Below are 26104 nucleotides of genomic sequence, written 5' to 3' on the forward strand. Positions count from 1 at the left end.
AAAATTTGTAGAAAATTAGAAAGTGGTGAAAATGTACGTATTCTTCAGGAATTTTCAATGGGTGTCGCAAAATGGCTCAACGGTGCCCCCCCGAGACCCCCGGAACGTGTTCACATTGACCAATCTTAACAAAAATCTATACACTGGTGTATCATGACCAGACAAACAAAAAAGTCTTTAGGAGCAATTTGAAAAACGCAACAGGAAGCCTGCTATTTTGCATTTAGTGGCCATTTTGGCCATATTCCACATTGTTACTTTGAGGTACTTGTACCAGGGCTTTCATCAGATCAACTTAAAATTGAGATGAGTGTCATCACAGCAAGATGGAGATACAACTTTATTATTTAGGGCCCGAGCACTGATCAAAGGTCAGATGAGGCCCTATTGAAATTGTAAGGATTATTATTCAGGAAAATGAATTGGCTTTTTGAGGGCTTTAACATGCTCAAATTCTTACCAAAATTTGTAGAAAATTAGAAAGTGGTGAAAATGTACGTATTCTGGAGGAATTTTCAATGGGCGCCGCAAAATGGCTCAACGGTGCCCCCCCGAGACCCCCAGAACGTGTTCACATTGACCGATCTTCACAAAAATCTATACACTTGTGTATCATGACCAGACAAACAAAAAAGTCTTTAAGAGCAATTGGAAAAACGCAACAGGAAGCCTGCTATTTTGCATTTAGTGGCCATTTTCCACATTTTTACTTTGAGGTACCAGGGCTTTCATCAGATCAACTTCAAATTGAGATGAGTGTCATCACAACAAGACAACAATACAACTTTATTATTGTTATTATTACTGTTGTTATCATCATTCTTGCTGTTATTATCATTGTTATCATTATTATGGTTATGGTTATTGTTTATTGATGCTCGTCCCTCCAGGTATGACACCCTCAGTTAATGCATAAGTGTGACGTGGTGTCGGGTGGGCGGGGTTAGTGTGCGGCACCATGGCTTCGGTCGGGACGGAGGTGAGTGTGAGAGCCGGACCCGCGTTCACCTTCTTTTCCTTTCACACCGTGTTCCGGGCCCCGGGGACCGCGGCTCCCCCCCGGCGGCCCAAGCCCCCTGTCCCCTCCCCGGCGGGTGGTCGCGGTGGAGCCGGCGGAGCGTCGTGGTTTCCCCGCCGGCCGCCACCGGAGCCTCCTGCTTTTGTGTCGGACCGGGAGGGCAGCAGGAAGATGCTGCGCCCCGGAACATGAATGCTCCGTGCAGGCTCGTTGGCGGCTCCTGTGCCGGGCTCCGTCACACACGTTCCCGGCTCCCGCTTCTCTGCTTTAGCGGATAATAAAAACCTCCACACACCCGTACACGCGGTGTCCTTGTACCCGGCTTTGCTCATCGTTTCTCCCGCGTTGTGTCAACCTGCTCACCGATGGCTAATCCACACATCGCTGCTTAGCTAGCAGCTAGCCGCCGCGCTAGCTAGCAGGCTGTGCACACTTTCCCCCCAAAAAACCGCCTCTATACGCGGATGTGTGTGTTGATGGTTGTGTTTAACCGACGGGTGCTGGTGTGTGTGTGTGTGTGTGCTGCGGGACAACACGGCTCCATGCCCGGGTCTCTCTGGTGTCCTCCCCGGGCTGTGCAGCGTGTTAGCTCCGGGACACATTATGCAGTCCAATGCAGGCAGCGCTGTTCCCACTGTCAACATATGGCGCCAGTTCTCCCACCGGCTGTCCTGCTGGGGACACTGTCCTCCCTCCACCTGTCTCCACCTGTGTCCACCGGGGACACCTCCAGCAGTGAGGGTCTGTCCTCCTGCTGCAGGCCCGGCTTGGTTAGCTGTTCCTCGGGTACTGTGGTGGCTCCGAGTCGCTTGCAAACCAGCCTGGGACATGTTGCATTGGTTTGCAGGTTTGCACCAGAGGACACACAGACAGACAGATGTGTGACTTTCGTTGCAACACAGATGTGCAAAATGTGTCCCAGCTTCTGTCTGTCCTTCTGTCTTTCTTGTGGAGGGATGCGATGCATGCCTGTTCTGCAGGGGTCGCTCTAACATAGTTGTGGGAGTAAAGTGGATCACAACTCTGATAACACAACTTTGTTCTGTTGATGCATTTGAGACAGACACGAGGAACTAGGGCTGCAGGATATATATATGTAAATCACTTTTTTATTTGTAAAGCCCATGTCAATATTTGTGTCATAGGGTCTAAACAAGATGTGTTATCCTCTAGCCTCCGTAACCTCGACAACCGTGAGGAAAAACTACCAAAGAAAGCACATCAACAAAATATACAATATTGACGAGAGAGGACATAAAAGTCTATCAAAGTTTCAAGTTTGAAGAAGTTTGACTGAGCTGAAGGGAACAGCAGGGACCGTTGTAAAGATAGAGGTATTGCAAATATGTCAGGTGTTGTATATCTAAATAATCTAGTTATAATCATAATCCACGCTGATTTATGGAACACACGGATTAAAGACTCGAGGCTGATAAACAACTGATAAACAAAGACACATTTTACAAACCTGAGGTGGATTAATCATATTTGTAAAAATTATTGATATTGTTTTATTGCCCAGCCCCTCAGTGTCGTCTGGATGTACTGATCATTCTGTTTATCATTTTCAAATAAGTTTAAAATCTCGGTGCAACGCTGTTGTATTCGGTTTGTGTGTATGTTTATTGTCTGTAGGTTTTGCACGATTGTTGTGAATAAATTTAAGAATCTGGAGCTGAATCTGAATATTTGATGGTAGAGGAAATTAACCAGTAATTATTTGTGATTATGGTTCAATTGTTTCAGGCTTCTTTCTTCCAAGCAAATAAAACAAACAATCGGTGGCTGTGAGGATAGAATAAACACTTGTCACATTTTAAATTAGGCTCCGGGGAATAACAATCACATCTCCTGTATTTTTCAGTTCATAAAATCATGCATACTTGCAATATTCCCTCATCTTTGAGCGACATGCTTCTGCACCTGGGGCTCCAGAATGTGTCGAACCCTTCAGTTCACTTGAATCAATCGGTGTTGTGTGCCAACCATCAAGGCTTTATCGATCTCACGCCTAAAAATGAATAAGAAGGTGGGAAACCAAACTGATGCAAAGCAATTCACCGCCAGACCACTAGGCGGAGTAATGTTTTTTTGTCGAAGTCGGCTCTTCTTCGTGTGTGGCAGTCGTCGTGGACTGTTTATTTACATCGCCACGGCGGCTCCTCAGAGCCTTTTTCTGGTGGACAAATCCGCCAGTCAGTGACGGGTTATACTAGTGGTCATAGTTTCGGATCTCTTCTGCCAAACGCTTCTCTATTTGGGCCATATTCGTTCTTCTAAATCTTCCGTGGTTTCCGCCGGTATTATGGGGCATGAAACCGGAAATGCGACTCCTGAAAGGATGTAGTTAGCAGACCAATCACAGCCTTGCGGGATTCGTGAGGCTTGCGGAGCTTTGCCGTCTAGTTAGAAAAATTGGGCGACGCACATAAGAAGGGATACATAAGTACATAAGGGTCCCGGAAGGGCTCTTGCGCTTGCGGGCCCCTGAAAACGCAGAAGCATGCGCCGGCCTTTAGTCTGAACAGAATGAATTTTCATGTCCAGACTGGTAGCAACTTGCACATTAACAGCCCAATCACAGAAAACGTGCCGTGTGAACTTGTTAAACGCAGATGACTTAATTAACCACACCGATAAGTATTCTGTTAGGTATATTTTCAGCTTGACGTGAGGTAATAGGATTGTATTATGACGTACAGGTGTTTTTAATTTTCCTGATGTTGACGATTCATTTCAGCTGATACCTCAGCCTCCGCCCCTTTCTCGGATGTCTCAGGCAACAGAGCAGTGTCGTCATTCGTGCTCTTTAACTTTTTAAACAGACATTGATGAAGGTCGGTGACACGTCCGCAGCCGGCGTGAAGGCAGAACATCAACGCTCGCCATTCTGCCTTCACACCGGAAATAAAGGTGCAACATACCCGCATTTAACAAAGATATTTTTGACAATGGTGTTGTCTGTGAATCCCCTCGAGAGGAAGGATTGTTGGCTTTTTGTCTGCTTAGCTTGAAATAATAAATTGAGTGTTTGATTTTGGGAAATCTTGGCCTGATGGTGGCGCTAGAGCAGGGGTCTTCAAAGTTTTTCAGGCCAAGGACCCCCAAACTGGTGGAGAGATGGCGCAGGGAGCCCCTACTATATTGTATAAAATTGTGTTTTATATTAAACTGGGCCTAGTGCCATGTGTAAACATAGCTACCCTGTTATTGTGCATTCAATACTAAGCTATTCAAATATTACACTTGGCTGGAATCGAACCTGGGCTGTAAGCACTCAGGTTTGACGTGTTTTTCTAGCTGAGCTACTAGAGTTACATGACGTTTTGTCTTTTGAGGAAGCTTTTGGAAAAGATATTGAGTTTTATTTTTTATCATCGACCAAAGTGGTTTTGATCTGGTTATGCTTCTAGAGAAGAAAACGCCGAAATGATTGAGTAATATTGTGAGGACTTTGAGGGAGATATTGCCTCACTTTGTTGAGACAGTTGTTGATATCTCCTCAACCAAAATGTGTGATGGATTGTTGCGTGATGTGAAGTTTCTTTTCAGGCCATGAAGGAGAAATCATCACTGACTCTTCGGTTCTTTGAGGGAAAGTCTCGTTCAAACAGCAAATGTGTTTAATATCGTTTCAGCCTCTTTACACTACTGTCAGACTGGCATCCAGTTATTTTCCTGAAATGTTCTGGAACTTTCCCTGCCAGTCTCGAGGTAAAATGTCAGTGTGAAGATACAGCAGGAACCTTTCTGGAAAATTCACAGCAAGCTAGTTGGGGTGTTGATTACGTGTTTGAAGTGAGATGGACACGAAACTTTATATACACTGATTTTGCAGATACGTCCAATTGCTTATAGTACATTCATGCTACATCTAGAAAAACTTTGACTTTAGGGTTAGCTATCTCTCGTAGATGAGATTGGACGGAAGTTAAAGTTGACGTACAGAAAAATTCTGCATATTTCTTTGATCAGTTGGAAAAGAGCACTACCACGAATCCTGGGGACAGTGTAACATTTGTTTCTTAACCTGTTTTCAGACATAACCTCTTGGACAAGTTCGAGAGAATTGGCTCTAGACGAAATGTCTGGAAGCAGCTTTACTTTGCCGTCTACATCTTTGGTGTAAAACCCAAAACACTTCCACACTCCGCTTCTCAGATTCTTTGGTGTCCGCTCGGGATAGCGTTGCTTGCTAGCTTCCTCCATTTTCATAGCAAATCATTACTGTCTTACTTTACCACGAAATATGCCGATAATGACCGCCCTCTGCTGGAGGAGGAGTCAAACTGCTTCAGAGGGTTTGATGCATTTCTAGAATACCTCATTAAAGTTCGAATATGAACTTGACCCCCACACGTTCCAATGAATGATCGCATTTCAAATAGAAAGTAACAAATAATAATTGTAATGTGTTTAAAAAACGAGTTCCAGATTAAACAGCTTCAGACTCACCACCACAAGTTTTAGTTTAAGGTTGAAGCTTTGTCATTAGTTTGATTATTCTTTGCTCATGGGTGGTGTCTCTTTGTGCCTTGTGGGTTTTGCATAGACAATAATCTGTTCCTGTTAAACTGCACTCTGAGTATTTCTTTCCCCGCCCTGTTGGCCTTTACCTCTCACATTCTTACTTTCTTAAACTATGACATTTTTTTTATGCATTGATCCCTGAAAGTTGATAAACCTCAGCCAGGTTGTTCATCGTTGTTAAATTGTGAAACAGGATAAGCCACGACATCTGTTCTCTGCAGATATTTGCTGCTCCTGGCTCCTCAAATGTAAAATGTGAGGATTTGCTTCTTGGTGTTCATTTATATAATCTGATTATGACTGTCAGACAGGGATCACAGTGAGTTCGGGAAACCTTTGATGGGCAATTCTGCTATTTCATGATATTTCTTTGACCAAACGAGTCATGAAAAGTAACAAACAGATTAATGTTATTAAACTAGTCCGTAGTTGTAAGGCCCTAATCAAGAATCAGCATGAAAATGAACTTGATCATAGACCAAATGAGAACAGGACGGAGCACATGAAGAACAAAGGCTTTTCCTCCAGTGGCAGCTCGGCGTGTTACTTCAGTTCTGTGACTTATTATGAGTTGCCTGGCCTGGCAGCGTTGCGTTTTGCTGACTTCACTGGCCTCAGGCTCGGCCGAGACAAAAGAGTCTCCTGTTGAGAGGTTTGGACGAGGCCTGACGTCTGCAAACGGACAACGTAGGACTTGTCAGAACCCTGACAGACATCTGATACGCTTCTAGGGCTGTTATCTCTTTTTACTTTGACCTTTTATGGATTATTATTTTTGTACCTTCCAGAGGTGCTCGTCACTGGGCCAGCACACAGGCTTTAGAGGCCTTTTCACAAAAGGGGGTAGAAGAAGAAGCAGCAGCAGAAGTGATCTTTTACAATCTGGAGAGAAACAGGATGACAGAAATTAACGCTGGATTCTGTTTGAGATTAAAACATCGGGTTGGACGGATGTGCAGTAATCCGTGTGGTGCCTCTGCTCCAGTGGATGTCTTCTTCGTTGGCAATGAGGTCTTCCATTTTGCAGACATGGAGTGGTGTGGCTGTTTGAAGGGACTGAGCATGCTCTGTGGAGACCCTGTGAAGAAGAGGGCCGACAGGGGGAGCCACCAGGTCACATGACCGACGAGGTGAATGTGCATGCGGGGGAAAGAAAAAGGAGAAAGAGGAACAATCTGTTCGGCACGTTCTCTCTCTCTCTCCCTGTCCTCCCCCCTTTCCTCCCTCTCTCTCGAACGCACTTATTCTCTCTCTCTCCCTAACACCCACTCTCTCTGACGCCTTCTTCTTCTCAATGGAGGCCATGAGAAGAAAGCAGGTATGATGCTTCCTGGAGGCAAACAAGGGAAAAGACATGGCTGTGTATACTCTTCACCCTCAGTTGGGTTCGATGGTCTGAGGAGAAGCATGGTCTCGTTTCCCATGTCCCAGGTCTGAGCTACTGATGTCTTCTTAATGAGATGATCTCTCAGTGTGTAAGATTTGCTTCTCACTTGCTGCAGCTTTAGGGACGGCTCTGGATTCCTGAAACCGAGGACTTGAGGAGGAGGAGAGGTAGCAGAACTGCTGCGAATGACTTGTGAGGGAATGGCACAACTGATATATACACAGCACAGGAAATGTGATGCCATTCTCGGTATGAGGCCTATATGAGGAGGATTGAGGTCTAATGTCCTGAAGATCTGGAAGCTACCTTGTCAGTAGATCTTCTGTCTTATCTGTTCTTCTATCCCTCCACCTCTTTGCTCATGAATTCCTCATGGTTGTGTTGTATTGACGCTCCTGGGGCCATGGCTGTGAAATCAGGAATACACTGAAACACAAGAAGCCTAGGAGTGCTAATCAATCTAAAGGATGCATGTTAAGCTGCTGTTTACCAGCTGCCGCTCTCTGACTCAGGCTCATACAATCCTTCTCATTATCTGTTAGTTTACAGTTGCAGGTAAATCATTGGCATATTCCTGGGGATTATTTAAAGGAGCTTATATATTGGCCACCTTTTCCTCTTTATATGGAGATTGGACAGCAGAGAGGAGACAGGAAACGAGGGGGGAAGCAGGAGGTCGGTATCCTGGTAGAAGAGCTGTTTCCTTTTGGACTTAAGGTTGTTAATATTCGAGGTGAGATAATCGCCTCGTCATGACGCACTCTTAAACTACTGGTTCTTAAAATGAAGATCTAATTACTTAGAGTACTAGATAGGACTAACAAACTAAAACCAAACCTCCTGCTGCACAAAAGCAGATATTTTGCCAACTTTTCCTCAATCTTTCTCTTTTGTTCTTGTGAGATCCGGGAAAGTTTCACCTCTTCAGGCCTTGTGGAAACACTCACAGCCCGTAGGTGAGGCCCCACAACCAGATGCTGCCTCACCACACAGGGGTGAGAGCTGGAAATCCATCCTTTGTTTTCTAAGGCTGCGTGAAATGCATTTGTGTACTCAATCAACGGGTTGTCAGCTCGTCGCTAGCAGTGTGCGCAGCTGATTGTGCAATGTGTTTTTGCTTTGTGTTTAGGTGAAGTGCTCTTCAGCCGCTCTCGCAATAAATCTAAAGATAGGACACATTGCAACGGATGTCGGGCCTGGTCACACACCAGGTCCGGATTATGTAGGTTAGGACAGTGAATGATTGAACCATGAACATTTTATAGCTTTAGAATTTTTTTTCTTATTTCTATTTGCAGTTTCATAACCAGGTCCGATCTGACATTTGAACCGTCAGAGTTTCACTTTTGCAGTCGTGGCTGAAGCTTGGGCCTCTCTCTTCTAACACCTATATTTGAATAGAGGCTCTTCTCATTGCCTTGGCTTCCTGTTGGAGCCTCATTCAGCTGCACCCAAATCCCCATCCACCAGCCTCCAAATCCCCACCTTCCCCATCTAGTGGAAAACTGCTGCAATGGCCACGTCGTGTCTGTAAACAATCTGGTTGCGAAATGGCGGAGATCTGCAGACGGCCTTCTCTGTCTCCCTTCCCCCCCTCTCCCTTCTGTCTCCAATGTGCATGTTCCACTTTCCACCACTAGGGGGAGGGATGGTGCTTATATGTGTGTGTGTGTTTTTTTTGTTGTATGCAACTGGCTTTTCTCAATCCATGGAAACAAGGAAGTGAAAGATTGTTCTCCTCTTCACCTCCACACGTGCTCACTGGATTCCTTGAGATCATCATCACCACAGGATTGTCTTCATAGATGTTCTCTGCAGGACGCCCTCAGATATTCAGCTCTCAGGCCGATTTCTTGGCCTGACCTTGTTGCTGTTTGACAAGGTGCAGGTCGGTGTTCGATTCCGGCCCCGGGTCTCTTTCAGTTGAGGCCTCGGTTGTTTGCAGGTTTCAGGGCAGATGCTCTCTGTTCGGTGAGAGGATTCCACTGTGAGCGTCCTCGGATGAGAGCATTTAACTGGCTGAGCCGGTTTTCTCTGTCACATCTAGGTGTGTTGATTGGGTTCGTTGTAGGAAATTGTGTTTCCTCTGCTTTCAGACAATCTAGATATGTGACTGTACATATCACCTTCATGAGACTCGCACCCGGCTGAGGAGAGTGCAGTGGTTGTGCTGCTCTTTAGGGACAAACTGGCCTGGGTCCATTTCCTTTGACATTAAACTGGTCCCCGAGTGTTTAGGGACAAAGACGTAGTTTTTACGTTAAGTTCCACCGAAAAGAAAAGAAAAGCGGCTTCATGAAGTTTGTCTCTCGGGGCTCTTTTGTTTCCTTTGGGCACATTGTTTCCGGTGTGAGCATGAGCTGGATGTCCTGCTCTGAATGGAGACACGTTTCCTGGTGTTGCCTCTTCAGCTGCTCCCTCCTGTGTAAGAACAGTCCGTGGGTGGCTGAAATTTTCTTTTGAGGTTGCAGCAGACGTCTCCTGCTCCTCCGATTGGCTGGAGGTTCGCCCTCGTTCTCTTGGCCTGCTCTTTAATCTTGTGACACGTTACTGAAAAGCACAAACACAGAAGATTAGCCTGACGGGAATGAAAGTCAGACCCAATCGGTTTGGAAGTAATCAGGAAAAGAACCAACATGCATTTTGTTAAAATATTCATTGTTTTTCAAGCAGAAATCCCAAATGTGTTCTGGTCTCAGCTTCTCAGGAAATCTTGGTTTCAAACGTGGTGATTTTAAATGTGCATAAACAAGGTCATTTTCTTTTGAACATAAAAAAGAAAGTCATGGGTAAATATGATGATTTGATCTCAAGATATATTTTGATATTAAATTCTACTTTCAATCACATTTCACCAAACAAGTCCTTGAAAAATCTCATTACAGGAACATTAAAAAACCTTGAAAATGAATTAAAAGACCTGTATGGGTTAGGGCTAGTTACATCACATTATTTATCATTAGACCTCAAACTAAACCCCCCAAAAACTCAGTTTACACCTAAATCAACCTGAGAAAAGCATCAAAACGTCACATTGGAGAAGCGAAGACTAGAAAGTCTTGTTTGAAAAATGACCTCAGGACTTATTGACTATTAAAATTGCCAATTGACTAATCAATTATTCTTGTATTCTTGAATTCTAAATGGCATATCTTTAGGTTTCAGATTGTTGGGCGGATAAACAAAACACTTTACAGAGACTACCCTTGCTATGAAGACCTATGCTTTACAACAATTGTTTTATACCTTGTATTACTGTATATATATGCATATTTATTTCATTCTTATTTATTCAATGTATTAACTCTTCAATGTATCAACTTTTTATTGTACCCTCGGCACCATTGTAAATGAGGGTCTTGTCCCTAAATGTGTTTTCCGAGGCATTGATTGAACATTCAATCAATCAATCAAAATACAAAGCAACTAACTGTAGAAAACAGTTATCAACACCATAATTAATAATGAAAATAAAACACACACTTGTTTTGTTTTCCATCAGCCGGCTGGTCTAACCAAGAGCAGCGTGGACAAAGGTGCGTCTGCAAAGAAAGAGGGACTCGATCCAGCAAGTAACGGAGAGGAGAAGTCAGGTATTGTACAACTTCAACCTGAAACCAATTTATATCTGTGGTGAATTCATAATTATAATCATGTCTTTGATGCTCTTGGTTCCACAGACGGAGACAAAGAGGCAGCAGCCCGCCTGGCCTCCTCCCCTGCAGCAGAGGCAATGCTCAACGGCGTAGAATGTGACGCCACGAGACACAAGAGCCCGACTCACGGCTCCGCGACCGGCAGCAGCAAGACATTACTGTTGATCAACGAAAACGGGATGATGGACCTGGAGCCGCCGCACGCTTCTGTCACTGGAAGCAACGGATTCATTCTCACCAAGCAGCAGCAGGACAGCAGCTCTGCGGCGATGCCAGGTTTGGGAGCGTCCCCTCACAGGACTAGCTGGTTGCCCTCGGGCGCATCAGCAGGGGGACACGCGGCCAGACCGGCCTCGGCATCAGGGACGGCGCCGACTTCGGGTGCGTTACGGACTGACCCCAGTACAGGGACTACGTCGGGACAGGGTATATCGGACACTAAAAATGGCACAGAGGCGTCTCCTGCACCCGTCACAATACACAGAGCACGCAAGACCATGTCCCGGCCGGCTGTCAGCCCGGCACAGAAGGTAAACGTTATGAACACGGGGAAATATTTAGGTTTGCACCACACCGACCTGGTTCCTAGTTGGTCACATGAGCAACGAATGAAACCAGAATTTAATATCTCGGATCAAGTTTGAACTTTTAGTGGGAGACACTGATTTGACTGGTTATATCTCCTTTAATATAGATCATAGAGAAATGTTTTCCCACAGTGTTCTCTACAACCCGACAGTTATGGGCTTTTGAGAACCAACCTGGTTATTGTCGAGTAATCAAACCCCAAAAATGTAATTGAGACTTGTTATTATGATCTGCTTTTTGAAAATAGTCCTGGTGGTTTGCTCCCAACGCCGTCATCCTCAAGGTTTCTGCTTCTTTTCACCTGCAGCTTCTGAACAGGGAATTAAGAGAAGCGAAAAGTGCCACAGTCGAGAAAATGGAGACGAACGTTGCACCCGATGTGCAGAAACCCTCGGAGCAGTCCTCTCAGAACCATCTACCTCAGAGTCCATCAGAAACGCCAGCTTCTGCACAAACCACGTCATCCTCCTCACCAGCACCTCCACCTTCCCCAGCTGCTCCGGCCCCGGCCAAGCTCCAACTAGGTCAGACAGGGTCCAGTGACGATTGCTGATCTACTGTAGAAAAATACTGACTTCACCCACAGTGTAAATGTGTTGTTTGTGTCTTCTCACACGACAGGCTTGTTCTCAGGAGGGCTGTCATCCCGAAAGAAGAAGCGGAGGATGGGAACGTACAGCCTGGTGCCCAAGAAGAAAACCAAAGTGCTCAAGCAGAGATCTGTGCTAGAAATGTTTAAGGACCTGCAACAATCGGCGAAGATCCCACAGGTCTGTTCTCCTAGAAACACCCAAACATTATCCTCCATCCTTCCACCGAGTTTCGTAGAGATTCATTCAGCATTTTATTTGTAATCCTGACACAAAAACAACCAACAAACACATTGACAGAGATCAAAACATGAACTTTGTGGTGGAGGTAAAAAAGAACTTAAAAGATTTTAAATCCTTTCTTATTGCACAGACTACAGAGGCAGTTAACTTAAATGGGGAGAAGGTAGAAAACGCATCTGAGGAGGAAGAGTCGGAGGAGGTGGAGTCTGAGGAAGAGGAGGGACCCGTCAGTGCTCTTCAGGAAACCTCTGAACCCATCTCCCAGGTTGGAACATCACACACTTCAGACTTTGAGTGGATGAGCAACGCCAGCATCTTTAAATAGATTTGTAATTCATGTGTTTTAACCTGCAAGCGTTTCTAAGGTGATGTTTTGACTGCTGGGTTTTTTGTGTTTGGGTGGAGGTTGGAGATGAGCAGGAGTCTGACGAGTCTGGAGAAGAAGAGGGAGAGGAGGAGGGCACAGAGTCCGACATGGTAAGAGCCGCTCGCCTTCATTACTCCACCTTTAACCACATCAGAGCATTAGATCTCATCTCACTCCACCTCTTTTGACAGAAAAACGACGGGAAACGAGTGCAGCTGAAATGTTCTGCTCTGGTTATTGAATTACTTTCTCTGTGCCGCTGGAATCCTCGCTGTGAATTAACCGCGTCTTTTCTGCCTCAGAGCACCGAGTCGGGTCTGAAGAAGAAGTTGAAAAAGAAAACGAAAGGAGACAGCGCGTGGCTCCGGCCGTCCAGGAAACGGAAAAGGAGGTTAAAGGCCAAAGGTGAACGCCACAACAACAAAGGCTATTTGTATTCCCTATTGTTCATATTGCACTTAACTTTAAGAAGTAAATGTAAACCTGCTGCCAAAGGTCCATGTTATAATTGTTCTTTAACCTATTAAAAAGTGACACGCTGGATTCTGAAGTTCTCTACAAATGTGGCAGTTGGTTGTTTTTGGTTTTAATCCAGACAGTAACATCAAACATATTTTGAACTATTAAATACTCTTAGGTCAGCCGTCATCAAATCAGCTCAGCACCTCGATCCACAATGAAAACATTAGAGATGCTAATTACTGGAGCAGACTGGTTTTTCTGGTTGCGTGTCCCAGTGTCAGATCAGATTGAACGATAGCAGATTTGGCTCAGGCTGTATCTTCAGGTTGTCTCACCGCTCACTGCTCTTCCTCTCAGACCTGGAGCTGGTGGTTCATCCTCAGGCTGCAGCTCCGGCCCTGGCAGCTGAAGGAAAGGAATACACGCAGGTCGTCCCTCCGGATTCCCTCAACGTCAGCAAACCCCAAGAGCTGGTGGCTCCGGCACCGAGTAAAGGTGAGAAAAAGATTGAACCTGCTCTTACTTTCTCATCTCATCTCATTATTATTTACCAACCCACTGTCCATCCCTTTACTGGCTATACTAGCCCCATGCACGGACTTTACAACTACATTTTCTTATATATTTATATATGTATATATTTTTGTTTTATATAAATATATATATATATATATTATTGTACTTTCCACTCCAGCAGCACAAGAACACTTCCCTACTGGACACTGACACAATCACATCATTGCATCCCATTCCTGTATCTGTAAATATGTTCTTTTATGTGATTTATGTCAGTGACGTGTTTAAGTGCTAAACTGTATAAGCTACTGGATGATCTAAATTTCCCTCGGGATTAATAAAGTATCTATCTATCTATCTATCTATCTATCTATCTATCTATCTATCTATCTATCTATCTATCTATCTATCTATCTATCTATCTATCTATCTATCTATCTATCTATCTATCTATCTATCTATCTATCTATCTATCTATCTATCTATCTATCTATCTATCTACCTACCTACCTACCTACCTACCTACCTACCTACCTACCTACCTACCTACCTACCTACCTACCTACCTACCTACCTACCTACCTACCTACCTACCTACCTACCTACCTACCTACCTACCTACCTACCTACCTACCTACCTACCTACCTACCTACCTACCTACCTACCTACCTACCTACCTACCTACCTACCTACCTACCTACCTACCTACCTACCTACCTACCTACCTACCTACCTACCTACCTACCTACCTACCTACCTACCTACCTACCTACCTACCTACCTACCTACCTACCTACCTCCCTCCCTCCCTCCCTCCCTCCCTCCCTCCCTCCCTCCCTCCCTCCCTCCCTCCCTCCCTCCCTCCCTCCCTCCCTCCCTCCCTCCCTCCCTCCCTCCCTCCCTCTTTCCATATACTGTATATATGATCTATCTACCTCCCTCTTTCCACATACTGTATATATGATCTATCTATCTATATCTTTCCACATACTGTATATATGATCTATCTATATCTTTCCATATACTGTATATATGATCTATCTATCTATCTATAAAGAGTTAACCCTTCCTAATTTTAACATGTAAAGCAACCGAAAAAGTAGCAGAAGTGTTTACTGCCTGATAATATTACTGAATTTATATTTTATTTCATTACTCACTGATATTGTGAAAACTCATCTTGGCTGATTTCAGTTTTTTGGGGGGAAGAATTGAAAAAGTAACATTACTGGACATCACTCACTCCCACAAATCAAATCCCTTCTTTAACTGACACAGAGTTAAACCAGTTTGGAGGTTAACTTGACTTCCCTCTGTCTTCTCTGTCTTCTCTGTGGTTGTAGTGTCGGCGGTGGAGGAGTCTCAGGAGCTGCCGCTCTGCAGCTGCCGCATGGAGACGCCCAAGAGCCGAGAGATCCTCATCCTGGCCGATAGGAAGTGCATGGCCACGGAGAGCGTGGACGGACAGCTGAGCCGCTGCCAAGGCGCCGTCCTGAAACACGAGATGATGCGTCCGTCCAACTCGGTCCAGCTGCTGGTTCTGTGCGAAGACCACCGCAACGGCATGGTGAAGCACCAGTGCTGCCCGGGCTGCGGCTTCTTCTGCAGAGCTGTGAGTAGTCGACTTTCTCTTCTATTTCTCTTTTTATCAAAACAAATTTGTTTTCATCCATTATTTCTATTTCATTTCTTCTCATAACTTTTAATTTAAAGCCAACTGCTGAAGAACTGACTCCGACAGACCCCGTACCTTATTCTGGGAAAATCACCCCATCCTTAAAACTACTGTGATATTTCTGCTGTCGGATGAGAGCATCACACTGTCCTGGGGCTGATTGCACACTCGCACTACAAATGTGTAGCTTGATTTTTTTTAATAAATATTTATATGAAAGCTAATTTTTTCTCTTGGATTTTGGAACATTGCTGCGCGCCTGCTGATCTAGGAATGTCCCCATCTGTCTGTGTGTATTCTGCTTAATGTAAATGCTATATTTCCTACACTGAGACATTTTTTTAAAAGAGAGATTTTATTATATGACACTCAGAGATTTTATTCTATTTATACTAAATAAGTATAATTGCAGAAGAATAAGTATAATTGCAGAACAAGTTTGAAATAGTCAGGCCAAATTATACAAAACATTCCTCCACACCTGAAACACAGAGTGATGATCCATTGTGTTAGGGATGTCACGAGAACCGATACCTACGATACCTTTCGATACTAACGTAACAAAACGATGCCGATGCCCAAGTTTTTGAAGTACCGTAGGCACCGTCAGCTCCGATGCCAGCAGCTGTTAGCAACTTAGCATTAGCATTAACCTCGACTTGTTTATTAAAAAGGCACAAAGAGGCGTGTATGGAAGTATTTTGCATTTGACGCCGGGTTTACACCGGACACGGAAGCAACGCCGCCGCTCCGCGCTAATCCTTAGCGCGCCGGCACATGGTTGTTTACACCGGAAGCTGAAGCGGCGCACGGGAGTGGACGGGAGCCAGCTGTTATTTAAGGCTTGGTGCTGCGCTTACGAGTCGCTTTGGCGTCGCTTCAGCGTCCGGTGTAAACCCGGCGTGAGGCAGATGTATCATTTAATGCATAACGTGTCTCACAACAAAGCGTCACTCACATGCGACCGCAACTACCGTATAACCCTCAGTATATGCGCAGCGCAAGCACATTGAATTACCGTATATGACATTAACAACATCCAAATAATGCACTTTTTTTTTACCGTGGTATCGAAATTGGCATCGAGAATCGTGTTATTCTACTGGTATTGGCACCGACTACTGAATTTTTGGTATCGTGACACCCCTACATTGTGTTGTTGATCGTCGAGCAGGGGACGTTCATGGAGTGCCAGCCGGACGTCAGCATCTCTCACCGGTTCCACCGCGCCTGTGCCTCGGTGCTGAAGGGTCAGAGCTTCTGCCCTCACTGTGGAGAGGAGGCCAGCAAGGCCAAGGAGGTCACCATCGCCAACGCGGACACCACCTCCACCACCGTGCCCAGCGCGCTCGCACACGGACCGGCCACACCCGGGGGGGCGCCCGAGGGCCGCGCCGACACCACCACTGGCAGGTAAACTACTGACTGCGGCGTCAGAATAGACGAGAAGTTTCCTGAAACGATAATCGAAAGCAACTAGCTACAGTAGTCTACAGGTGAATATGCATACACAATGTAAAGGTAGAAAAACCTTTGTGTATTTTCTCTATAGAACATTTACTGAAGAATCCTGTTCTCTTTATTTATAATAAGCATCGGAGATAAATGATGTGTGGACCACAACCGCTGAAGTATTTTCTCGTCTGTTCTCCAGCTCTACTCGTGTAGCGGTCGGGGGGGAGACCGGCGGCCGGGCCGACAGCTCCTTCTTTGTTCGTTCTGCACCCCCGCTCGACACCACCTCCTCCGCCGCCGCTCCGGGGTCGTCCAGGACCGCGGCGCTTCAGGCCAGTCTGGTGACCACCGCTTTGCCAACGGTTCCTCAAGGACCACCACGAGAAACTCTGGAGAGCATCCTGGTCGCTCTGGACACCGAGAAGTAAGTTCGGCCACGAGAACTTCAAACTTCATCCAAATGAACGATAGGGATTCTTGTGAATGACTTTTTTAAATCGCCATGCTGCCTCCCAAATCGATTTTTAATAATTAAAAATACATATTTATTTGTTAATACGGGGGGGGGGGTATATATCTTGTTTTTGCACAAGAATCTAAACATACCCAAGCACTAGCTTTGCATCGCCTACATGCAAACAACAGTGAAGCATAGCCTACTTTTTGTTTATTTCAAAATTGATATTTTAAGTAAAGTTTTATTCATTCTATTTAAGTGGCATACATTTCTTAATCTGTCAGTTTGTGTGCAGTTGACAGGGGCTATACAATAATAGGGCACATTTTTATTTATTTTCTCTATTGGCTGCCCGGCAGTCATTAAGTTAATGTTAATATTTGAAATAAAACTTGTAAAGCTCTAAGTGAATTTGTCTGTGTTGTATTTGAAGGTATGATTCAACTTTTTTCCATGGTCCAGTATTTAAAAAAAAAAAAATAACCAAAAGAAATTGCAGGAAATCGTAACATCGAATCGCAATACTTACAGAATTGCAATACAGATCGTATCGCCACCTAAGTATCGTGATAGAATCGTATCGGGAGGTCCCTGCTGATTCCCGTCCCTACTGAACGATCAAAAATCTGATGTATTAAGATTTTTTTTTTTCCCCTCTGTTTGTTTCCATCAGGCCCAAGAAGTTGCGTTTTCACCCGAAGCAGCTTTACCTCTCGGCCAAACAGGGAGAACTCAAGAGGGTGCTGCTCATGTTGGGTACGAGTGAGATCCTGTTCTTCATGTAATCATCTTTGCATCTTAGTGTTTAAGGTACAAGCATCTTATATCTGCTCCCATGTCCTGTTCTCTTTCCTTCCAGTGGACGGCATTGACCCCAACTTTAAGATGGACACTCACAACAAACGCACGCCGCTTCACGCCGCAGCGGAGGCCGGACACAAAGACATCTGCCACATGCTCGTACAGGTAAGACTCTGAGGATCCTCCTGCTCCGCCCCTGGAGTTACTCCACCACCAGGTTTACTTTCAGGGTTCCTACGGTCATGAAAAACCTGGAAAAGTCATGGAATTGTAAAATGTTTATTTCCAGGCCTGGAAAAGTGCTTGAAAAAAATAAGATCCCAAAAGTCATGGAAATTTGTTATATTCATATTTTCATGTCGTTCATTTACGCTGAGTTTTAAATAATTCATATGCTTTTAAAAGAAATACGCTCAAAATATAAGCAGGCATATGCTCTCATACTAATTGAAAAGTTCAAATTCAAAGCTACAAATGGAAAAGTACATGCCATGGGTTACAACAGACGAAGACCTCAAGCAAACTATTGTCTCATTCATTAGTGTCATCGAAGGTATACTGTATGCTTTGAAATTCTCATTGTTAGCTTAAATACTACATTTTGTCACTTTTCATATATTCGTATACACAGAGATCTCACAAAATGTTTGGTCATGGAAACTGGGTTTAAAGTTATTGAAAAGTCATTGAAATCCATTGTTCAAAATGTGTATGAACCCTGTACTTTACATTCACTCTCCTGCTTCAGGCCGGTGCGAACCTGGACATGTGTGACGAGGACCAGCGGACGCCACTGATGGAGGCGTGTGAGAACAACCACATGGAGACGGTGCTGTACCTGCTGAGAGCTGGAGCCAGCGCCATGCACAAGGTAGAAAGGTTCTTTGATGTATGTTAGAGGTCTTAGAAGTCAACTGTCGACTGTGAGACATCAAATCTAATCCTTCTCCTCTTCTCAGGATGTTGAGGGCTTCACGTGTCTCCACCTAGCGGCAAAGTCCGGTCATTACAACATTGTTGAGCACCTTCTCTCCACAGGACTGATCAACATAAACTGTCAGGTCAGTGCGTTTGACATTTTATTTTATATGTTTTTAAATGTTCTGATTAAATCTGAAGCGGTGAATGAAACTCTGGATTAATCTGTCAAGGAATAATGAACCAAAATGCAGAAGAATTGAATTGAATCATGACAAACAAGACAGAATCTGTTTCAAATTAAAAAATAATTATCTTTGAAGATTGCTTTTCCATGTATTTTATGTTTTTTGGTGATGATTGTGTTTCCTCAGGATGACGGAGGTTGGACGGCCATGATCTGGGCGACTGAGTACAAACATGCCGACCAGGTGAAGCTGCTTCTGTCCAAAGGAGCCGACATCAACGTCCGGGACAAGGTTCGCTGTCCTCCCCGTGTCCGTCACGATTTACAGAAAAACATTTTGTAATTGTTGGTTTTACGTAATTTCCTCTTTTTTTATTCAGGAGGAAAACATCTGCCTTCACTGGGCAGCGTTCTCCGGCAGTGTGGAGATCGCCGAGCTGCTGCTGAACGCTCACTGCGACCTGCAGGCGGTCAACATCCACGGAGACTCTCCGCTGCACATCGCTGCTCGGGAGAATCGCCTGGAATGTGTCACGTGAGATGAAAACCCCCTCCCTCCTTGAAAGAGAATCTAAACAATGAGCTTTTTAATGCTCTTGAAAACAGGAGAACTGACTCTGATGTTCTGTGAGTGGTCAATGACACGTGGCCTTTCTCTCTTCAGGGTTTTCCTGTCTCGAGGAGCAGATGTTTTTCTGAAGAACCGCGAAGGAGAAACTCCTCCGGACTGCTGCAGCCACAACTCCAAGGCCTGGGCGGCTCTGCAGGCCAACAGGAAGGAGAGGGAGGCCAAGAGCAGCAGACTCGCTCGAGCAGAGGAGAAAGTCCTGCACAGGTTGGTAGACATTGTACAGGATTCCACTGGAGGGACAGTTTGACTCATCACATGGGACAACGTCTTCACCCTTTTCTCTTTTTGTCCGAGTTCCAGCACTAACCTTGGTGTCCGCTCCGTTTACAGTGACATCGCTCTGGGGCAGGAGGGAGTTCCTATTCCTTGTGTCAACTCTGTGGACAGCGAAACGTACCCAGACAACTACAAATACATCTCTGAGAACTGTGTCACCTCCCCCATGAACATCGATAGGAACATAACGCACCTACAGGCGAGTCAGAAGCCGTCTCATCCCATGTTGAATCGAGACGAATGAATGTTTGGCAGCGTGAAGTGACGTTTGTTATTCTTCTCCCTTCTACAGTACTGCGTTTGTAAGGAAGATTGTTCGGCAAGTATCTGCATGTGTGGACAGCTCAGCCTGCGCTGCTGGTACGACAAGGTAACGACAAACTGCTACACAAACACTCAGATAAACCTGGAAGTGTTGGGACACTAGGGCTGCTGCAATATCCTGATTGTTTATAATAATAACAGTAAACTAATACTGGATATACTAGATATTACACACATAATAATATTGGGTAAATCCATGAAGACCAATGAGATCATTACGTCCACATCCCTAGTAGGTGTTAGTTTTATAGTGTTTTCAGAATTATTAATTTTCCAAAATGAGAAAAACACATTAAATTGACTGATCAGTATTATTACTTTTCAATTTTTCTATAAATATTGGGATAATATCGTCATTGTGAATCTTTTTGCCACCATGTAAATCTGATATTGTGACAGACCCATCTATACTAAACCACTAAAGACAACACCAGAAGTACTACATGTGATCAGGCTCTCCTCATAATAATCAGTGTATATTAATAATAATAACTCCAGTTTCAAACGATTAAGATCTTTTTTTTATTTTGTGTGGTATTCAGAGTGGTTGTCTCCTCCCTGAGTTCTGCCGTGAGGAGCCTCCGCTCATCTTCGAGTGCAACCACGCATGTTCCTGCTGGAGAACCTGCAAGAACCGCGTCGTGCAAAATGGACTCCGGTAAAAAAATAAACTTCCTGAACGCACACACATGTCAGCAGCAGCATGAGAAAGTCTGGTGTCTCTGTAGATTTGTATAAAGTTGTAGAACTGAGGTAACTAGAGTTGTGTGTTTAAACGTTCTGATGTTGTGGATCTTCAGGAGCAGACTCCAGCTCTTCAGGACCAGTAAGAAGGGCTGGGGGGTCCGGGCCCAGCAGGACATCCCACAGGGGACCTTCGTGTGCGAGTGAGTCCCGTTTTACAAATGAAACACTTTATATATTCCAGCATCTCTAGACCTATTTGTTGTCTTTTGGTTTTTCTCAGTCTAATTAGTAGTAATCACAACTATTCACAAGATAAAAAGTGTGATTCACCAAAACACTGGAACGTAACAGCCGTAGTTTGTCCTTTTAGTTCTGCTACGGTTTTCGTTTTAATTCAGAAATCTTGGCGTGACCTCGAATAGACATGTTGTGACAAACACACACACACACACACACACACACACACACACACACACACACACACACACACACTTCCAGATGGTAGCCGCTCGTGAGACATAATTATCATTCCTCCTCCTCCCGTGTTCAGAAGTGTCACTGAGGTGTTTCTCTGTGGTGATAGTCACCGTCCTGATAATGAGCTTTTATTAAAAATCCAGATGTTTGAGTTTCTGCGAGTAACAGTTGTATTTAGAAACCAGCTCAACGAATATGACACTAATGATTATACAACTTAATTTCAGTTTTCTATTTATAAACAATTCATTTCTGTGACATTTACAATTAGTTTATTGATCACTCTAAGTATTCTGCTACTAGAAGCTTGTAGTTAGTCAATTTAATACTTTTTTATAAGTATGGTTAAATAAGAAATCTCTAATGACAGTATATTAAAATACATTCATTTAAAAGGTTAACATTCCAGACAACACAGAAGCTGTAACCAGTCTAACCAGTTTTATATCTGTGCTCTTTGTGGGAGGCAGTTACTAAAGCAGATAAATAAGAGGAACTGATGATTTGTCAGTCAAATTTCTTTTAGCAAACACAGTACAACCAACCAGTTTGTTCTGGATTATAAAATCATTTTTTAAAAACTGACTCACCGTCTCTCAGTGTTGAATAACGTCTCCATGGTTAGATATTTAATTGAATAAATAACCTTTGGGGTTAAATATTTGAAAAGCTGTGAAGAAGCACAGAGCTGTTGAATCTTTGAGGCTCAGGATCTCAGAGCTGAATTCCTCTCGAACCACCAACTAATTATAGTACAAAAATACAAAACCATAAATCCAGGTTCATGTTGTAAATGGCGTCTGAATCCAAAGCGTTCACCGCTCGTCTTCTTCCTCACAGGTACGTCGGTGAGATCATCTCCGAAGTGGAAGCAGAGATGAGGCAGAACGACGCCTACTTGTTCAGTCTGGACGATAAGGTAAAGTACGCAGGTTTAAATGAGAAACAAATATTTAAATGAATTTTCTCGTTGTTAATCCAGAGCTTTAATTGATGTATTTATATTTAAATAAACTTTTGACCATTTAGGGTTTTTCTTTAACTACAATAGAACTGTAACATGAAACTCTTTAGATAAATATCTGCACTTAAAGCTTATTCTTTTAGTTTGAGCCTTTCCTTCATTTCCCTTCCAGCCACAGGACATGTACTGCATCGATGCCCGTTTCTATGGAAACATCAGCCGCTTCCTCAACCACATGTGCGAGCCCAACCTGTTCGCCTGTCGAGTGTTCACGACGCACCAGGACCTTCGCTTCCCACACATCGCCTTCTTCGCCAGCGAAAACATCAAAGCTGGAGAGGAGCTGGGGTAAAGCAACTTTTTATTACGGCTTCAAAGGAGGTTTTCATTGTCATTTAATGTGCGTTAGCAGGACAACGCAGGAAAACCCTGAACCGATATCCACGATCTTCTGTGACCTGACTAGGGTTGCAAAGGGGCAGAAATTAAACGCTGAGCAATAAAAACATCATTAAAAACTCTATTTTAAAGATGTATGGAACGTTGAGTTTCAACCCTCCACTGGTCATTCTTCCATCACATGCACAGATAACTCCCAGCATCCTTCACTCTACAGCAGGGCTACTGAGGCCTGCTGTAGAGTGAAGGACTAGTCAGGTAAGTTTCCATGATATTACTGGAGAAAATATATTAGCATGCTGATTGAGGATTGTTCATCTGTTCATCTAGCCTATTTCCATTCATTTATCCATAAATTGTAAAATATGTTTACAGACGATTCCAATTGTTTGGCTAACTATTTATATCTCTGGCATTGCATTAGTGTTTTTTTACAAACTTTTTTCTCATCTTATTCTACAGAACAATGCCACGTGCACTCTCATGTGTGGAGACATTTCACCCCATCCAATGTAGAAGGAAAGGCTGTGTACATGTGCAAATACTGTGCAAAGACCTATGTTAAGAATGACACAACGATGCAGAAGCATATAGTCAAGTGTCCAAAGTTTCCTCAGGGCTCAAATCAGCCTATGACAAAACAAAATGTTTATATTTATGTCTGTATATGACAAGGTAAATACAGTTAGTATAAATTACCCACAACATTTCCAGTTTATTCCTGTTAATTCCCATGGAAAGTTTCCAACTTTGAATATTCCCGGAATTTTGCAACCCTAGACCTGACCCTAGAAGAAGAAGTCATTAAACTTTGGTGACAGGATTAAACAGTAGAAGAAGAGAAGACATGCAACAAAAACATGAATCTTGGTTCTGACCTCAGGAAAACGCCCTAAGATGCTTCTACAGCCAATTCAGAGGTTTATCCTAGAATTTAGAAAGTGTTTCATGCAGGAGCCGTGTTTTTTCTGACCCTGTGTTTTGGAGAAAAGCAGCTTTTGTTTTGTTTTAATAACTTTACTGTATTTTCTCCCCCCCCCCTCCTTGCAGATTTAACTACGGTGACCACTTCTGGGAAGTCAAGAGCAAACTGTTCAACTGCGAGTGCAGCTCCTCCAAGTGCAAGTACTCGGCGGCGGCCATGGCGTCGCTGCAGGCCGACAGCACGCCGGAGGAGCAGCAGCAGCCGAGCGCCTCCCCCGACACCAGCTCCTCCAACACCCCCCCCAGCCCCTCGTAGACGCCTCCGCACACTAAGCCCCGCCCCCACGTGCAGGACAGAGGGCGCCACCTGCGTCCATCCACCGAGAACTTTGAACTTTTATCTATGAACTTGTACTGTATCTCCACTTCTGATGAAATGACCACGGACCATAGAGGACACTCACACTGAGAAGCAGAGGCACAGACTCCTGGAACCAGTCGCTGCTCCTTGATTCCAACCTGGTGTAACAGCGGGGGGGGCAGCGACGCCACGCACAGCAAACTGCACAGGGACGATTCAAACAACAGTCCTGACTTTTCATCCTTTTCCAGGAAGGAGACCCGTGCGTTTGCTCTTGATAATTAATTGACATCGTTGAATGGCTTTTTCGTAGAATCATGATAAAGGACTTCCGGGTTCGGGACGAGCGAATCGTTGTCTTTCGCGAAGACAACCTCGGCGTACAGCCGGGTTCAACCTGTTTGACCGATGTGGTCGTTTATCATGAACCATTCCAGCAGAATCAGCAGATGACTCATGAATTTTGTTGCCACCTTTTCCGTGTCACCTCATCTTCGTTGCCGTGTTTGAATGGATGTCCAACATTTGCAACCACACCTGGTTCCAAACTGAAAGTTGATTCAAACGATGTAAAAAAAAAGTGATCCATTTTTTTATTTGCTACTCGAGTGAGTATAGATGATAGGACGATGTTGTACCATTCCTCAAAAACGAGGCGTTTCTAGTCTGAATAAATTGGCTGATCTTTTTTTATTACGCATGGGGATCTTAATGTGTCAGATACTTTGCCACGGTTTTGGAGGAATTTATTAAAACTGAAGTGGAGTTAAAAGAAATAACATGGTGCTGACAAAGGTTTTTACTTTTGTTTTCATTTGTATTACCCAAGTGAACATAGTTTGTAAAATAAGAGGACATTTTAAGTTTTTTTATGTTTAATTTTATCTCCAGTTTTCTAATCGTAGTGACTGTAGTTAGTCTGTTTTTAATTTCCTTTCGCCATTTTGCCAACAGAAGCCAACCCGTCTTTTTAAATGTTGTTAGTAAAGCAGTGACTGTTGTGCAAAGTTTTGAAAGATATAAATGGGTAAAAAAAGGTTATAAAAATGCACTTCCAGTACGTTCTGTTACATATTTCTGAACCGTGAACCATTCATCTAATTGGTTGTATCTTTTTCAATAAATTTACTACTAATGCATTTAATCCGATTTACTGGTTTCTCTTCTTACCTGAAAGCGTTTTCCTGCGGACTTTAAACTAGGGTCGGGAATCGGCAGGGACCTCCCGATACGATACTATCACGATACTTAGGTGGCGATACGATATGTATTGCGATTCTGTGAGTATTGTGATTCGATATTACGATTTCCTGGGATTTCTTTTGGTTATTTTTTTTTTTTTTAAATACTGGACCATGGAAAAAGGTTGAATCATACCTTCAAATACAACACAGTCAAATTCACTTAGAGCTTTACAAGTTTTATTTCAAATATTAACATTAACTTAATGACTGCCGGGCAGCCAATAGAGAAAATAAATAAAAATGTGCCCTATTATTGTATAGCCCCTGTCAACTGCACACAAACTGACAGATTAAGAAATGTAAGCCACTTAGGCTACTTTTAAACAATAAATAAAAGGTAAATTAAATAGAATGAATAAAAGTTTACTTAGAATATAAACTTTGAAATAAACAAAAAGTAGGCTATGCTTCATTGTTGTTTGCATGTAGGCGATGCAAAGCTAGTGCTTGGGTATGTTTAGATTCTTGTGCAAAAACAACAGCTGGTCAACTTGCTCCCTCCATATATCCCCCCCGTATAAACCAATAAGTTTAAAAAAAAAAAATTGGATTTTGGAGGCAGCATGGCGATTTAAAATCGTCTTTCCCAAGAATCGCGATTCGTAACTGAATCGATTTTTTTCCCCCGTCCCTACTTTAAACATCAGGTCGCTTCCCGTGCGTCTCTTCTTCTCTTCAGGGATTTTCTGATGCATGAGGATATTTCTTTTTAACACATTATCTTATCAACCACGACTGAAATATCTCCAACCTGACGCCTGCAGGAGCCGAGCGGCGGCTCAGTCCTGACAGACGTCGCTCGGGGGGGCCGGGAGCTGAAGCGTTGGAGCAGCTGTGGCCTCGGTGCGACCAACGCTTCCCACTCTCGCCATTTGCCTTTAATAAGAGCTTCTCGGTTTCTGCTGTGAATTCGGTGGAGCTGCTGAAGAGAAGAGCTCGTTGCAAACTGACAAAAACTGCACCGGG

General features: G+C 43.9%; 1 protein-coding gene across 1 annotated transcript; it reads left to right on the forward strand.

Annotated features, from left to right (window-relative positions):
- The first annotated feature begins 958 nt into the window (after positions 1 to 958).
- Positions 959 to 25038, forward strand: ehmt1b (euchromatic histone-lysine N-methyltransferase 1b). Its single transcript, XM_061076879.1, has 26 exons — positions 959 to 979; positions 10438 to 10528; positions 10616 to 11121; positions 11487 to 11703; positions 11801 to 11949; positions 12143 to 12277; positions 12418 to 12489; positions 12682 to 12784; positions 13199 to 13336; positions 14702 to 14970; positions 16208 to 16446; positions 16688 to 16912; positions 17619 to 17701; positions 17805 to 17911; positions 18495 to 18617; positions 18706 to 18807; positions 19039 to 19143; positions 19232 to 19386; positions 19516 to 19686; positions 19813 to 19957; positions 20051 to 20128; positions 20625 to 20740; positions 20883 to 20969; positions 22087 to 22165; positions 22383 to 22558; positions 23660 to 25038. Exons 1-26 carry the CDS (start codon positions 959 to 961, stop codon positions 23847 to 23849), a joined length of 3882 nt encoding a protein of 1293 aa, XP_060932862.1. The 3' UTR covers positions 23850 to 25038.
- The last annotated feature ends 1066 nt before the right edge of the window (positions 25039 to 26104 follow it).

This window comes from Limanda limanda, chromosome 1, assembly GCF_963576545.1.
Source record: "Limanda limanda chromosome 1, fLimLim1.1, whole genome shotgun sequence".
NCBI classification, from domain to species: domain Eukaryota; kingdom Metazoa; phylum Chordata; class Actinopteri; order Pleuronectiformes; family Pleuronectidae; genus Limanda; species Limanda limanda.